General features: G+C 39.0%; 1 protein-coding gene across 1 annotated transcript in view; it reads right to left on the reverse strand.

Annotated features, from left to right (window-relative positions):
• The window catches only part of LOC104499606 (prolyl endopeptidase-like), a gene marked incomplete at its 3' end in the record, with an annotated part of 28458 nt that extends 21202 nt beyond the window's left edge, over positions 1–7256 (reverse strand). Inside the window, exons 1-2 of the mRNA XM_010143132.1 lie at positions 7227–7256; positions 6568–6673 (exon numbers count right to left, since the gene is read on the reverse strand). Coding sequence (XP_010141434.1) covers positions 6568–6673; positions 7227–7256 — 136 coding nt within the window. The remainder of the gene's footprint in view (positions 1–6567; positions 6674–7226) is intronic.
• Between the last annotated feature and the right edge of the window lie 10625 nt (positions 7257–17881).

The following is a 17881-nucleotide window of genomic DNA, read 5'->3' on the forward strand; positions in this document are numbered from 1 at the left end:
TGGCCTCGGCCCATTGATCCAGCCTGTCCAGATCCCTCTGTAGAACCTCCCTACTCCCCAGGAGACCAACACACCTGCCTAACTTGGTGTCATCTGCAAACTTACTGAGGGTGCACTCAATCCCCTCAGATCATTGATAAAAATGTTAGAACCCTGGGAAACGCCACTTGTGACTGGCCGCCAACTGTATTGAATTCCATTCACCACCACTCTTCGGGCCTGGCCATCCAGCCAGATTTTTATCCAGCAAAAAGTGTACTCATCCAAGCCACAAGCAGCCACTTTCTCCAGGAAGATGCCGCTGGTGTCAAAGGCACTAAGCAGGTCACCTTGTCATAGAAGAACATCAGGTCAGTCAAGCAAGACCTGCCTTCATGAACATATGATGACAGCCAAATCACCTGGTTGTCCTGTACATGCTGCCCAAGGCCACTCATGACCATCTTCTTCATAAAACTTCCCTGGCACCAAGGTCAGACTGACAGGCCAATCAGACACAGTCCTGGGATGACCCTGCTTGAGCAAAGGGAGTGCACTAGGAGATCTCAAGAGGTCTGTTCGAACCTAAACAGTTCTGTACCTCACAAATCAGTGCTTGGTCAAAGTCCTCAGACACGCACATAAAGAAAGGAGAGGCCACCTTTTAAGTTCATTTGTTTCCTTTTCATAAATTATTACTGTCATTAAAACCATACTAGTATTTCTACCTTTTCTGTTTTGCAACCACTGCTCCTTAAAGGAACGTAACTTTCCTTCTGGCAAATGGCAACTGCATTGCTCCCTTTCCCCACCCCTGTCCATCACCCAATACTGCCACCTCCTCAGCTCCTGAATAGCTCAACACATTTTTGGTGGTGAATTCTCTGCCAGATCTCTGTTTCAGAAACAGCAAAAGGGAGTAGAGAGTATGTTGACTGGGACCTTCACAAAAGGATGCCAAGTATTTCAGACTCATTTTTCCTTTTCTGGAAATGCAATATAAAAGGTACAGATTATACACTGATGTAAGACGGGAGCTGCCTTTTCGCTGCCTTCAGTTAATTGTTTAACCTGTGAGGATAGCAATAATTAATTATGCTGCTTGTTTGAACGATTTTATTGAGATAATCTGTTTATTAATTGCATTTGGAAAGGTTATCAGGATAACTGGAACTCATCTGTCCTGGAAATCGGACTTTAGTCAGTTTTGGAGATCACTACTGACTAAGAGGTATGCATGAAAATGCACCACATTGTTCTTTGAAGAGGCCAAATGTATTTTCTTTTGTTCTCTCACTGCTCCCTAATGTGGTGGTTTTCAGCTTATATTTTTATTTTCTATAAAACAAGAAAGAAGACACTTCAGGATTGGACAAGATCAAACTATAATTATATACTTTCAAAACACTAAATATTGAAAAAGCAGATCGCTTGGGTCCAACTGTGGAAGAGACTACAGTACTGCTTTTTCACTGTTTTAATCTACCAGAGTAGAAGATAAAGTACGAAATAGCAGATGTTAATAAATTCTACCACTATACACACTATCCAATTAAGACATCTCTTAACCAACCAAACACAATCTAGATATAATCAATTTAAGATACTCATTTGTCCTACAGAACTAATCGTCATCCAGGCTTAGGAAAAAAAGAAGGAAAAAATTTTCCCATGGTGTTGATGACATTATTGCTAAGACATTTCTTTGCACAGCCTTTATTCAATACAGCAACTTAGTACTGCTTTTTGGGTAAGGCTGGATTGATTTCAAGAAATGTTTTTCAATTTGTCACATACCCATTGACTCATTTAAAGCTTCAGCAGACGCTGTACTGTGAACTCTGGAGTATTTATTTGATACCTCCAAAGCAAGTTTTCATCTTGCAGATTGAGTCCTAAGACCATAAAAGTTAAAAAACACACAACTATTACCTCCACATTAACTCTATCTAGAAATTAAGACCAGTCACAGTTAAATGCTGCAGCGTGACCCTAAAGAGGTCAACTTTAAAGCTGTGAAACACACCTCACCACAACAAACAGGCAAGAAGTTAGTTATTTGTGGTTTCAGTACTAGTCTGAACAAAACTAACATTGAGGTTGCTATCCACACTGCAAAAAGACCGAATAATTAACGCACACTTTCAATGTATCCTGCAATTTTCACCACTTCCTCTAAAATTAACATTAATTTACAGGTAGAGGAGACTGTCCCCTCCTCTCCTAGTTTTCAGCTATTATAGCTTGTAACATGAAAGACAGACACTTTCACACCTCCCATCTCCAAGAAATTCTTTCTGCTTTTTCAGAAGCAGAAAGTGTTAATAACAGCATTTACCTTTTAGTTGTCAGAACTCAATTTCTTTGCTTTTGGACTGCCAAAATATACACAGGTGTAAACAAAGCAACTGCACTGATTTATTTTAAAAAACAAATGATGCCACATTACTTTTCTTAAATCACAAAATACGGTTATTTATCTCTCAGTAAAAGGGTTAATTTTCTAATAAGCTGCCTTTATCACTGCAAACATCATGTCTAACGCACAGTAACAGAAGTACAGTCAACTCCACAAGGCCTCAGTACATTACAAAGAAAAGGCATTCACTCTTCAATGGTCATTTATCTTGACTATAAGAAGGTGGTTTTTTTAATGAAAATTATTTAAAGAACTGAGAAATCTGACTTGCTCCTGACAAAGGAAAAGAACGCACTACTAGCAATCACAGATCAGGAAAGGTGGCCTCAGGTTAGTTATCATGATGTTCTGAAATAGATTTTTCAGGTGATAAGTCACAAACGAGAATCAGGTCTTTGCAATTTTGTGCAGCTCTAAGTAACAGAAAGTTCCTTAAATCACAGTTTTACATGCAGCATTTCAAACTATACAGTAGTACATTTATTTTAGGACAGAAAGTATTTTAAAAAAAGAGAAGGTTACTATTACATGATTGAAACATTATTTTTATAAGCAATACATGCTACAGACCGGCTTTAAAAGCAATCTGTTGAAGCATGTAATTCTATAATTAGGGTTTTGCCACAAACTTCATAAGAATTAGAATATCATCCATTAACTTTTGCTTATCAGTTGCTTTTACTTCCTCACAAAGAAACACATGGTCTAAGTAATAGATGCCATGTAAAATACTACTGCCTCTTACCTTTCAAAAAGGCCTCGTTGTCTTCTGTGTTTGATGCCCTCTGAATAAATCTAAAAAAGTCTGAGACTTGAAAGATCTAAAGCATAAAAAGAAAATTTTCTAAAGAACTAGTGCATTCTTGGACAACCTGGATTAAAAGAGCAAGCAGAGAAGGAAAAAAAAAAGTCTGAAAATCTATTTGTCTATATCAAGTACCATCTAGGACACTGGAAAAAACACTAGCTGTCCAACCTTTCTTTCCTTTAAATTTTTTTTAAGGCTAAGATTAGATATTCCAAACACTAGAATGCACTCTTGAGGAAACATATCATTGTAAACAGGTCAAGTAAAAAGGGTCAGATTAAACACTCAACAGTTCTGAAAGAGGAAAATGGCGAGAAGTATCTCAGATGACACCAAAGGTATGAGGTCTACTCAAATAAAGTCTGTTCCAAAAGACAGAAGGATAATGTACCACGTTTTAAAAGAACAGACACTTTTCCAAGACACTTGAGTCTCTTGACACTTCGAAAACAAGCAAACCGAACTCTGCATGTTACGATGTCTAAGCAAGAGCACTATTTTTATATCTCACGGTTTTGTTGAGAACGTGCTTCTGTTACACATGATTCTCTAGGCATCAAATAATCTTAACCCATCTGAACATACCTTGAGATGGCACTGAGCAGCCTCTACAAACTGGTAGTTAAATGAAAGTCTTACGTCAAGAAACAGACTTGCCATTTTACGCTGCTATTCTAGAGCTGCTTATTTGCTTGTCTGGAATGGCCTAAATAATGAAAGCTGGCATTCATTTCTCCTAACTTCACAAGCAACTGTTTACACACTCGCAGTCCCAGAAAATTACAAGCTGAACTGAAATCACACCTCTTATGGTCCAAACGTATATTACTGCTTGCTCAACTCACTGCCTCTGGCCCCCAAAGGCTGAGGGACCAGTGGTTCAGGTTGATTACATTTGCATGGAAGATAACTAGGAAACAACCCAGATGCTTAATGTTTGGTCTGTGGTTACTAACACGGAGATAGACAGACACTGGTAAAGATAAAGAGTCTTTGCACTGAATATGCATGTGGCTATTTAGTGAGGCAGATACGGAGAGTTCCTAAGTTTATAAAACAGAGAACTTGTGCAAGCAAATGGTTCCAGGTGGAACCTGGAAAAAAGGCAAAAAGGGAGAATTTGGAGGGATGGAACAACTCCCACCCAAACCTAAACAAATAGGAAGGCAAGTCCAAGACTGGTTCAGAGAAAAAACTTGTTTAAATAAGCATTGCCAAGCCCTGAAAATGTTAAAAGGCAGGTTTTCCTTTTACCAGATAGTACAGATAGAAGGTGCATTATCTCATCCACGGTCTTTCAAGGCTTGATGCTAGTATTCTCGTCGAGGTTGTCAGTGTATCTACAAATGAGAGGGTGACTATGGGAGGCGAGCTATGCTTTTTATGTATTCTGTCTCTAGCTGGAAAGTGTTAACCTGAACGATGCAATTTATAATTTATGAAAATGCTTCACGGTGGTGAAAACGGTTTTATCCACACTGTTACGTTTGTGACAATGTTGTATGGAAAGCATCTGTAATAATTTTGATTAGACCTGCCCTTTTCTACATCCAAGAGAACAGTTGTCCAAGACAAGTTTAGACGGGGACGGGGTTACTTCCAGGGCTGGCTTGGGGCTTGTGGCTTGCTCAGGGCTTGCTCTTGGAGTGTTGGCACCTGTCCCATCTCTGCATTTTTTTTTCCTCCCCGCTGGCTCCAGACCTGCCTCACCTCTTGCTGACCAGCAACTACAAACCTGTCTGGATTCTCACTACTGCCGCTGTGATCCCCAGCGCCACAAGGGATGGCTTCGTCCCTGCTGCCACTGCAGTTTCTGTCACCGTTCTCTTTAACACCCGCGACCCAAGCACTGGGCTGTGCTTGGCTCCTGCTTACATGTGGATTCGCTGCAGCTACAGTGACCAGCTTTGCTCTGCTCCCGCAAATCTGCCGACCACACGGCCGCTGACATTTTAAAACGGCTCCGTACTGTTTTTTCCCTTTTGCTTTTGTTTTCCTAACTGCATTTAACCCTCGCTATAACAACCTTCCAATCCCATATAAACCTGTTAATATCTCATTTGTTTTTCTGTATCTAATATTTTCTCTAGTGTTATTCAATTTGTTTTAGTTTCCCAAGCTCAAGAGGTCTCACAAACTTTCTTTCTTCCTAATATTTTCTCTAGTGTTATTCAATTTGTTTTAGTTTCCCAAGCTCAAGAGGTCTCACAAACTTTCTTTCTTCTTATCTCTGCTTTTAACCCTTTCTCAGGCGGAACAGGAGGGAGGTTAGAGAGAGGAAGAACTCAGCCCGTAATTGGCATACCTTGGCCAACCAGCGACACCCAGAAAGAAATATAAAACTGTTGACTATCATCAGTAACAGTTAACTCACCAAAATGCAGAAAATTGTACTAAGAGCTGATAAACTCAGGGAAGACCACACAACCACATAGCGTATTAAAGGCAGGGAGAAAGAGGACTGTACACCCTGTGTTGCAGAGATGCAATTAGCTCTAGTCATGCTCATGAGCCTGAATAATTTGTTTATGGGCAAGAATATTAAGATCCAATATTTAAAAGGAGCTACTGCAGTATTTATTCTGTTTCTGAAGTTTTCTGAGACAGAAGCCACAAGAATGAAAGAGAGCTAAGTTGTGTTCTATGCAAAGCACATATTGAGGAAGAGATTTCAATAATCCAATACTTAGGAAACAAACCCGCCAATCGGTAAAACAACATCAACAATAGCCACATGGAGCAAAGTACCATACTTTAAGCCCGTACCATTAAGCTAAAAAGCCAAATACACACCAGCCAAAGGCTAACCCAACTAGAAGGAAAGGAAGGAGCATTTCATGAATATGTATTTGAAATAGCAGTAGATGCTTCTACTCTAATAATTATGATTCTACAAAGCAAAGTTATATTACTAAAGCATTAGAGGATTTTTTCTTAGTTTCCTACTACTGTATGGAGGGGAAAAAAGTTACCAATAAAACAAGCACTTCTTTCAAAAAAAGGAGGTAAGTGCTTGAAAGGAGACACATGAATTTTTAAAATGTAAAAAAAATTTAGACGTACTAGTGGTATAGAAAGAAACAGAACATACACTGGTAAGGCTGCTTATATTATCTCAATTTTTCCTTGTGACCTTTTAAGCAAAATACAGAACTAGGAATGGAGTTTTCCATCTGCTGATGCATAAGAGAAAATGGAATGCTAGCAGAAGCAGTACGTATTTTTTCATAATCTCTGCATTAGAAAATAGGGGAGGTTAAGCAATACACATATTTAAAGATATATATAATTAAACATAAATATTTCAAGTCTTACACTGTCTTAAAATGAAACAAAACTTATAAAGCAAGAAAACACATACCTGATATACCCTGAGACTCTGCCTGTAGATCACAATACCACAGTCTGTTCACTGGATCACACCCTTCCCGGATAGACAGCAAGACATATCGACCATCATCCGACACCTGTAAGAAGTTACAGAAAAATCAAAAGACAACTCATCCTCTGGGAAAAAAAAAAAATCCAACTCGAAAAGTTAGTCCCTAAATCAAAGCAAAAAAAAGAAAGTTAATTCTACAGTGAGCTGACTGAACAGACATTACATAACATGAGATCTCACCAAGAACCCACGCTCATTGCTTATATCAACAAATAATGTAAGTACAGTATGCTGACGTTTCAGAAGATCAAAACTGAACGTCATTATCTGTTTATTTTCACCATGAATTAAAAAAGTTTGATTACTAAAAGTATTCCAGCTAATAAGGTGTCTAATAAAATGAGTCAGGGTGAGTATCTGCTCCACTATGGACATCCACTGGCTGCAGGGGGACAACCTGCTTCACCATGGTCTTCTCCACGGGCTGCAGGGGAATCTCTGCTCTGGCACCTGAAGCATCTCCCCTCCTTCCTTCACTGACCGTGGTGTCTGCAGGGCTGTTTCTCTCACAGCTGTTATGCAGTGTTTTTTTACCCTTTCTTAAATGTTATCAGAGAGGCACTACCAGCATTGCTCACGGGCTCAGCTTTGGGCAGTGGCAGGTCCATCTTGGTGTTGGCTCTGTCTGACATGGGAGCAGCCCTGATCTTTTCTCACAGAAGCCACTCCTGTATCTCCCGCTGGTACCAAAACCTTGCCTCATAAACCCAATACAACTAAGGCACAGCACTAACCTAACATTTCAGTAACTAACCTAACGTTTCGGTAACTAAGAATGGACTTTATAACATAAACAGTCTAAAATCACACTAGGACTACAACCTGAGGGCAAAAAAGAAAACCGACAACCATCCCCACAACCACTACCAAAACCACAGGCCACCGTGGTTTCAAATCCAAAGCATTCAAATCCAATGATAAATGGTCAAGAATATTTGCTAACTTAGCCACTTTGTAAAGACACAACAGAGCAACTAGTGGCTTTTGTCCAAAAAAGTCTTAAGAGTTTTTTGTGATGATGTCAAAATGTCTGAACCCCGAAACTCCTTTATCAAGGCATTAATGCGATGCAAAAGGAAATTAACCTCCTTTCCTCAAAATCCTATGAAATGGAGCCCAGCAGTGACAGGAAAAGGACCAGTGACATTTATCATATTGAAAATCAGTAATTTGGGACATACATATTAACTCAGGTATTTCATTAGGTACATTATGCCAAAATCCAGGTTCACCAAACGACTCCAGATTGACACTCCTGAATTAAGCCCCATAAGGTCTGTTTGCTGACACATGCACTCCTCTACACGTGCCACCACAATACCACGGACAGAGCAGTACAGGTTAATCAGAACAATACCTGTTCTTTGAATGGGAAGCCCAAAATTTAGTTGCTCACACTGGCAGGACAGTGAAAACCATCACTCAGCATTTGGCAAACATTTGTGCTCCGCATAGATGCTGTCAACCTTTTTTTTTTTTAAAAGCAAGAGCTGAATACTCACATAACTTGATACTTCTGTTCACAGTACAACATAACCCAGAAAAAATTACTCCAGGGGTAAAGGTTATATTTGGATTTCTGGCTGCCTTAAGGTAGATGCCACAAGTACTTCTCAGAGGTGAAAAAGGCTAGCAGCTTAGTCTGCCTGAACGACACACACGCAGTTCACAGATTTTCCCTCAGGTTCTCAAGTGATGGGATTAGTAAGGTGTGTTTTCTGTCACACAGTAGTATGAAATTTCTTAGAAACCATCCGAGCTGGGAACTTTAAGGGTACTTTTGCTTACCATGGCACTCTAAATGACACTTAGGTAGTTTTCATGTTTGTCATTTTCATTAGGTTTTCACGCAAAAATCCAATGCTGCAGTTAAATGAACATTGTAGACTATGAGCACTTCACAAGTTTTCCAATGAAGCTTCTCGGTTTGCTTTTGCACATGCACGTACACACACGATAGAATTTCCAACACGGCGTCTGGGAGTCTTTCTTTCTGCTCAGGCTTTGCAACTATACTCTGTTTCCTGTCAAAGCTTTTGAAAGTGCAAGTCCATCAAGGAACGGCAGGAAGTAACAGGAAGTCTTCAACTTACAAGCTTCCCTCTCCTGACTGAGCTGTTTTGAGCATATTCAAAAATTACCAAATTTAGATGTTTTATTAACAGCCAATACATAGGGCTATTTCCTCCCCACACTCTCACATGACAATATCTAATGGAAACTTAAATCCAAACAAAATACGAGTTCAGAAAACTTTCCATTTGACCCTAAACACATCTTCAGAATTTTTTATTCATATTTTGTAATTACTTCTTAGATTATAGTTTGGATAATATTTGTAACATTAATTGTGCAAAATATCTGCAGGATTAGTTATGCAAAACAAATTTCAGAAGAGTTAGGTCCTAACTATCCTGCTATTTCGACAGATCCACAATTTTGAAGACACAAGGAACCTTAGTAGGATAGAGCATCAAATCTCAGTACATGAAAGCTAACAAAAAACCCACCATCACCCAAAGGCCCCTCAAAACAAACAAACAAAAAGACAAATGAATGTTTCCAGGCTGTGCTTTTACAAGTTTTTTATCAACAACTATTTATACCACTAAAACAAGTCCATACAGCTGAAAGCTCACAAGGCAAATAGAAAAGAACACCTAAGATTCCTACTGGACCAAAAATCCTCCATTATATGAAACAGCCTAGACTGCTTTAGCAGGGTGGTCTTCAAAATTGAGACATTTTGCCTCCTCCTTCCAAGGTGGGAGCATACCCAGAAATAGAACCCAAGATTAGGTGATCTTTTTGAAAAAAGCATCTTCAGTGTTTTCAGACAAATATTAACTGCAGGTGTCTGTTTTAATTAAACTAGTGACTGCAATATGTGCTTAAACAACTGTTCATACTTGTAAAAGCACCAAGTTTTTCTCACCAGCTCATAAAACATGTCAAATAATTGCAAGTAGCATATCAGATATAAATTTCAATTAAGAGAATTTCAGTTCAAGAGTATGACACACAAAATTCTTTCAGTCATAGTCAGAACGCACACAAATTTGTTCTCTGATGCTGTGAGTTAACGGTTAACAGAAGACTGCTCACTTTACCCAGGAAAGAAAAATTTATTTGCAGATTCCTGATGTTGTTGCAAGTGCAGTTCAAAACCTCTGATGACAGTAAATCTGAAGTACTTCTAATGAGTTTTCCTTTCTGCACTCCCAGTTGGACTAGTGAAGAGTTGATAGCAGTTTAATTCGAAGCAGGAATTCCCAAAGCATGTTGCTGGTAGGATGCCAGTTAGGTCTGTCTCTATCACTAAAGCTATTCGTACATCAGTGAGTTCTACAGCTCAAAGGAATTTGACAGAAACAGGACAAGACACGATTGACTGCAGCAAACTAAAATGCTTAGTATTATACTGCAGATTTAGACATCATCATCGCAAAGGTACAGTTTGATGAGCAAATATTGGCAGCAGTATCAGCTTCTCAGTTCTCCACCTCCAGCTCTTCCTATTGCTATGGTTGCTTGTATCCATGCAAGTTCATTCCCCTAGTCATGTCAGTACAAGCATTTACAATTTATGTGGCAAAGCAGACTGGGGATTGGGTCCAGCTGAAAAAATAGCACGTTAAACAAAAAAAAAAAACACTTTAAAATATAAATAAAAAACCCTGAAGAATCCAGGAAAAAAACCAACCCAACAAAAACCCAACAAAAACCCCAAGAAGAATCCTGGAAGAGAAGGGTGTGTGTGTGTGTATGGAAGGAAAAAAAGAATTAAAAAGTCCTTCTGCCAGATTAGCATGTCAGTTCACTGCACACATGCAGAAATAGCTGAATTAACACGCTGCACCAAGCAGCTGGAAACACGAATAACAGGGGCAGAGATTGCTTAAGGCAGCTCAGATGGCAGTACTGACGAACACGTAATCGCAGCCTGAATGCCTGACTGTTCCATGCCCTACATAGACGAGAGTCTGGGTTTCAGAATGGCAAAGAACACGGGATTTCCCAGTTACCATTTGGGTTATTCTTTCGCTGCTGCATCTTCACGAGCTGAACTGCAATCCTTGCTCTTGGCCCACAAACTGAAATTTCATACCAGCACTTCACTCAACTCTTAGAATGCATTCATGGTTCAGCATAAGGGAGGCAGCTGTAAACTCAGAACCGACAGCTTGGATCAGAAGTCAGGTCTCCTGGTTTCCCACACCCAAGCTGAAGAAGAAACACATCTCAAGAATTTGAGAGATCTGGAATGCTAGTCAGTGCACATTCCTCTCCCTAAAATCAGTTCTATCATTTCAAACAAGACCATTGCTAAAAGATAAGGAGGTTATAAAACAACTGAACATCTCAAAATGACATTTAAGTCCTGTCAAAATAGGACAGAAGAAATCCTGTACCCTTTCAACTGAAGCTTTTAAAAACCTCAGCATAACAATGATTTTACTGGCATAACACAGCACTCATCCTTAAAACTCAGCACTAGTAAAGGAAGGATTATTTCAAAGAGCTAATGTTGGTACACAGCTTTAGTTTCACTGCTGCCATTCAGCCACTTGGCAATTCTGAATTCATTAAATCTATTATTTCTGAAACACCACCTTTACACCATACAAACATACAGAAACATCATTACGATAGCTGTGCTCCCAAGTACTATTCTTTCAGTCTTTCAAGGATCAAATTCTTTAAAGTAAAATCTTCATAGAGAAGTTTGTTTATAGCGGAGTATTTTTGGTTTTACTTGCAATTTTGTTTCAATGTTACCTGTTCTCTCCATTTTGATCAATAGTAACCACTGCTTCGAAAAACTTTAAGAGATTAAGTGGTTTGCCTGTAACCTCAATAAATCAATGAATATCAAAAGAAGGGAAATGAGTCAAAGACTAATTAATGAGTTTTCCAACTACTTACATGTTTTCTTTCATTACAAAATACACCATTTTGTGTATTTGTATTAACTTGTATGGTTATTTCACCATACAAGGAACACCAGAGGGTTATGTGTTCTGCATTTAAAACAGCAGTAACCATCTATGAGCATCCACAGCTAAAATCAAGTTAAATATTTTTTTGTCTACTAGCAGCACATTTCAGACCAAAAATTCATACATAATTAAACAAAAAAAGAAAAAGAATGAACAGGAGAAGGCTGTCAGGTTTTCAGACTTCCTGGCTTTACGTATTACTCCTCAACTAAAATGTCAATAGCAGAGACATTAAAGTGCTTTGCTTGCAATTAAAATGCATGACAGCAACCCCAGTGAATTTTAATGCTAGTTTTTTGAATACTACCTGGGTAGTCACCACTGCAAGATTCAGGATAAGGACAAGTTCTCTATTTTTAGTTCACAAATAGGGGCCCTTTGAGAGCATAGTATTACATTAAGGCAGCTATATATACACATCATTCCTTCTTAAGCTAACTAATTAAAAGCTTTACCACCGTTGCCCTTTTTATTATCAAGGTGGATAAAAATAATCACTGTGTAACAAGATATTAAAAAATTATATAAAATTCAGTTTAGATATTATACCGGTATTGAGGAAAAGAAAAACCAACTTCTCCTTTAACTGCAGACATTAACACTAATCTAACCTCAGCTTGATCTGTGTCTGCAGTTATTTTACAATCTACTGCTCTTCATGCATTAGCGTCCTGTGCATAAGGAACAAGGCAACTGTCATTGCTATCTAATGTATTTCCAATGAAATAAAGCAAACGAATGATGTACAAAAAAAAAAATCCAAGGTTGCAAAAATTGCAGACAGAATCAAAGCTTTCACAGAGAGCCAAATGGTCAAATTAGTAACCGGACTCTGCACTCAGTCATGGAAAGATCAAACCATCCAGAGAAGGCAAGATGACTGGCAATACAGATGCAACCATGCAACGCATGACATTAATAACTAGGAATTAAAACCTCCTATCATCAATAAGCTGCATTTTAACACTGCTTCACTATACACCACACATATAACAGTTTAAAACCATCCAGTGACTGACTAGATTGGGGGTTTTTTCTTAAATATTCATTGAGGAATGTTCCCAGTCACCACAATAAACCAGACTGATGACAGCAGTTACTTTCGCAACTTTAAGTACATGCCACACAAAGATTTTTCCATACCACCTCTGAACCTGAATGTGACTTGACTAAGAAGAATCTACATGCAAGAGACATTTGAGATTGATGCAGAAGTTATCTGCCTTGTATTACTTATCAATATTTTAAACTTCCAATCAGATGAGTAAAGTACTGAACACAAAAGCCACAAAGCACAAAGTTTTCTACAGAGAAAAAAGTAAAAACTCCTGTAGAATTTCCTGAAACATTTGGTCAGTAAAAGATAAGAGCAATTATGCCTCAAGAGTCCTGACACCACAGATGGGCACATGCTCCTGTGACAAAGTTCTGCTTGCAACGACAAAGTCAAGAACCTCTGCTGTAATCTCCCAGCCTGTCAAATTCCGTTGTTATTAACTATTAGAAAAAGCAAAGTTATTTCCTTTCCTAGAATAGGAAAGTTATTTCATTAGATGGAATGATTGTGAAGAGTTATTTATTTTAGGAGGGTGGGTTTGTTTTTCTGTTTGTTTTTTTTTTTTTTTTTTTTTTTTGTAAGGAAAGAAACACAAAGCTAAGTTCAGACATTAGCTTTGCAGTGGTGCCAAAGTCACTGAAGCTCCTGCACTCAGCTCCTATCCCATTTTACGTTCTAGCATTCTTTTGAGAAGATGAGGATTGAGGCATGAACTCCCTTTCACTAGGCAACCTTTTGGGGCTGTCTGCACAATCCAAGGCCCCCGAAGCTGGTACTCTGAAGCTGCAAACACTTTGTTGTATCTTCTATTTGCATCGTTCTGGTTTAATCAACTACATTTCAGAAGTTGTAACAATAGGTGATCATAGGAATGCAAAATTTTACTATCAGGTCCAAGAGAAACCACTTACTACATTCTAGGGAGGGGGCCTGACATATTGCATGCAGGACATGGACTGGCTGTTTAACAACATGGTGATGTGCTCTAGTCATCCGTTCCCCAGATTTAAAAAGTTGCATTAATTTAACTTCCTTATTCCAGGTGGGTTTTTATTCTTGAATTTCAGATACAATATACTGCTATAAAGAGCATTTCCATTCTGACTATATCCTTCTGAGCCTCTGCTAAGCTTGGGGTTGTAGGAGACCTACCAAAGACAGAGAGCTGGGATTTTGACTCCACATCATCATGCTTATGACTGTTTCAGTTGCAACACGACACCAGACAGCCTTGTTCAGAAGCGGAACACAGCAATAGGTACACACATATTAACATGCATTCTCTTTCTTAAATCTAGTGCAGAGTAAAATCAGTAGCCTTCTGAGATAACAGAAGAACACCACACACAATTTTTCCTGGGGCTTTCAGCTTTCTTTTGAGAGCAATGAAAGCACTAAAGCATCAGGAACCCGGCTGTGGAAGAGATTACTCTTCTACCATAGCCCCACATGCAGCCAGAAATACTGTCTGCCTGTTTCTTAATAGCAAAATTCTCTAGACCTGTTGCCAGGGCTGTAGGAAGATACTCAGAGCAGGCTTCTATTACAGATTCAGCCTTGAGAAAGATAGTGCAAGGCTTTAGAAAAATTCCCACAGCCTTGTTTTATCCGGCATCAAATCTCACTTGAGCAAAATGACAATGCTTTGAGCCTTTCCCCTTCAAGCTGCTCACTCTTCCCCTGTGGATGCTGCACTTCCACATTTCTGCAGTGAAAACACACCATCGTCAGCACACATCTGTCAGCACTCCCCTGCGCTTTGAATTTCATTTGCAAGATCACCTCCCTGCTTAAGAACCACTGATGTTAACTGACAGCTCTAAACATGAAAGAAAAAAGTAAATAAAAAAAATAAAATCACAAATTGTCAGTTCAGGAACTTTGTACAGTGTTTGTTAGACAACAACATGAAAAATTGTACTTGTTTCACTGCTGGCAGAATTGGTATGGGAGGGTTACTCTCACCCACTCCTTTTTACTTTCCTGCCAGTACCACAGGGAATTTTAACAGTACAAACTATGAAAGGCTCTTACATAACTTTCTGCTTAACTTTGAGAATAATAGTCTGGCTGTGAAGAAGATATATGCTCCATGAGACTGGAAAGGAAGCAAAACCACGCCACTTAAACAGAGGAGCATGGGAAGCTCCTCTTTTCCAAGAGCAGCTATGGCATTGCCAAGGTTTTAAAAATCTTCATACCAGACTGCCCTCTACTGGGTGTTATTCAAATAAGCTCCATCCCTGCTCTTCCCAACATCCCCACCATCCTAGAATCTGTACCAGAAAAGCACCTGCTTTTTCTAGACTAATGAAAAGTTTTGGCAGCCCCCTTTTCAAAACATACACATCTAACTAACAGTAAAAGGATTTTTTTCCCCTCACGAGCAATCCATTCAAGCGAGGAGCTGGAAATGCATCTCTATTTCTATGCCACCACTGTTTTCAGCACCAGATTTCGCTTAAATCAAGCATAACTAGGGCTAGTGTTAAAAAGTGTAATGAGGAAAAAACCACAACCTGAAGCTATTTTCTTGCATGTTGTCTTGTAAATGTATTAAGCTGACAAAAATTTACACAACCTCTTTTGTCCTAATCAGTCACCTAGTTTCTTCTCTCCATTAAAAATACACATCACACTGACTCCCTACAGTGCCACCTGGGATTACTGATTTTTTTGAAGTGTCATGGCAACATTACTTTTGCAGTCTCTGAAGGATCTCCTTGTCAGGTGTTTTTCACCTGCAAGCAAGGTGCTTCACTCCCTCAACCCAGTGTTTGTGGGATCTGCAAATTCTGCTCTAAACCTGAACGGAATTTCAAGCTCCGGCCCCGACTATAGGGAAAGGTTTGATAGTTGAGACTAGACCACCTACACCATAATCCAACTGACTTCACTGGGGCTTGTGTAAAATACAAGAGACCCCAAACTTCTCTACTTATTTGGCCCAGCAAGGCTCTGCAAAATAAAAAGGTTTATTAATCTGACACGAACATATGAAACCGGACCTTCACAAAATGTTGAGCTGCATAAAGCTGTATTTTAAAATCTGTGGCAGCACACTAGCACCAAGAAACAATATCAAGGATGGTGCCAATAAGCCACGTAAGGTGATTTTTACTAAAGATATTTTGATTTTTCCCCCATTACTTTGTGGTCTTCCACTTCCTCAAACACATATTTCAAAAAGATGGACCAGGAAACTTGTTTGAATAGCCTGAAAAGAAGATTTTGGATCTACTGCCCAAGGATGAAATGATATTTTGCAACCGCATTGTTTTGGTTTCCTTTTTTTAAATTGTAGAATGTATTTTTTCCTGACCATTAAAACCCAATGTTTATTAGTATCAGGATGACAGAGCCACATTTGACACATGGCACTCACAGCACAACCCCAGAATATCAGCTATTTTAAAGTACTTTCACTTAGATAAGCTCATGATTATTTACTAAGGTAGGTCTCTGCTTTACCACTCCCCTTAACATACCATTTCTTCTTAAATACCAAGATCTGTGGAAGCCTATGCCTCCCAGAGGTCAGGAAAACAGTCATTAAGTAGCCATATAAATTTATTAAACAAGAACCCACGGTAGTGAGGTGTTTAATCACTGCCCTTCTCACTTCCTCAATACTTACAGAGCTGTTGCAGTTCCAGGGGCTTCAGAACTGGTAGCACTGGTAGCTGTGCTACATTCTGTTATTTCCCTATTCTATAGCAAGTCTTACTAGTACTAGCTCCCTCTTTCCACCCCAAAGACCTTTTGATCATTTAATATAAGGGCTATGTGTTCCATTAATCACAAAAATTTCCTTTGGTATCAGAAAAAAAGATACTTTACTCTTACATTTAAGGCTGCCTCAGGCTTTTCTTTCATAACAGAAGAGCCAGGAGATGCAGGATGGCTGCTTCTCTCCAAATGGCCAGGCTAACTCTTCACTACTCACTCATGCACTGTGCTATGAATTCTCATCCATGATCCTCCTGATATTCACTTCTGTATTTCTAATCTCGAAATGCTCCAGCCATGCTTCAACTTATATAAGAAAAGGCTGTTAGTGTGCTACATTCATCTCAAAGGAGGTTTTGCTACCTATAAGAAAGCATACCTCTACATCTAATACAGAGGATACCATTTCCATGGGATTTAACGTGCAAACTTTCACTACCCTAAACAGCTGTATAATCTAATGAATCAGACTGCAACAGTCCTCCCGCATGAAAAACGGATCTGCCTTCACGACAACATGTGTAGTTTAGCTCATGCCACTGCAAAGCAATAATAATAACATGCATCACTCGTGAATCAGCAGATACATCACTATAAGACATCTGTCACCAACAGAAAGCCCATTTATTTATGCAACTAGGGGAAAAAAATAAGGATGATTACTTCCAAATTCCATTTTATTGCCAGTTAAACTCAACAGAACTGACTAGGTTTTGAACAGTAAAAAAACCTCCAAAGCCTCATTTGCAAATTTTCACTGAAACTCAGGTCAGTGTACAAAATCTTTTATGTAGATTATGCAAAAAAGGTTCTGTTCAATCACAGAACCCACAGATAAGTCTGATTTGTATGGAGACAGCTCAGTGTGGTCACTTTGCTGGGGAGCCCTTCACATCCTCACTCTCTGTCTCACTTTGAACTCCACCATTAAAAGCCTCGGAAAGAACCTTTCTTTTCTGGCAGCCCACAGGAAAGAAACTTGCAAAATTTTCACAGGCTGATGTGTTGAAGAGCGACACAAGCTAGTGATCAAATTTGTTAAAAAGAGATACTCTCAGGGAGAAGTAGTTCTGGAAACTGAACACCCCATATTAGTGTAAAAACACTTCATAAGTATCAAAAGTGTCAGACCAAAAGAGATCCTGTATAGAAACAAAATGTACTGATTAAACACAGCTAGGAGACCACGAAGTTACAACAGATTTTTATCCACTGGAAAAATGGTTCCGTGATAAACAGAATAACAACTACTACATGCCAACAGCACTTGGAACGCTGCACTCAATCAAGCACTGTTAAACCTAATAGGAAGAATTAAACACACATTATCTACAAAGCTTAGGGTGTTTTGAATCATTCATTTAAGGAACAACAGAGCATGGTTACCCATCACTGTGGTTCACTGGGAGTTCACACTATCATCATCATCATGGCTTTGCTTTTCGGA

The sequence above is a fragment of the Buceros rhinoceros genome, unplaced genomic scaffold (assembly GCF_000710305.1).
Source record: "Buceros rhinoceros silvestris isolate BGI_N320 unplaced genomic scaffold, ASM71030v1 scaffold3249, whole genome shotgun sequence".
Taxonomy (NCBI): Eukaryota; Metazoa; Chordata; class Aves; order Bucerotiformes; family Bucerotidae; genus Buceros; species Buceros rhinoceros.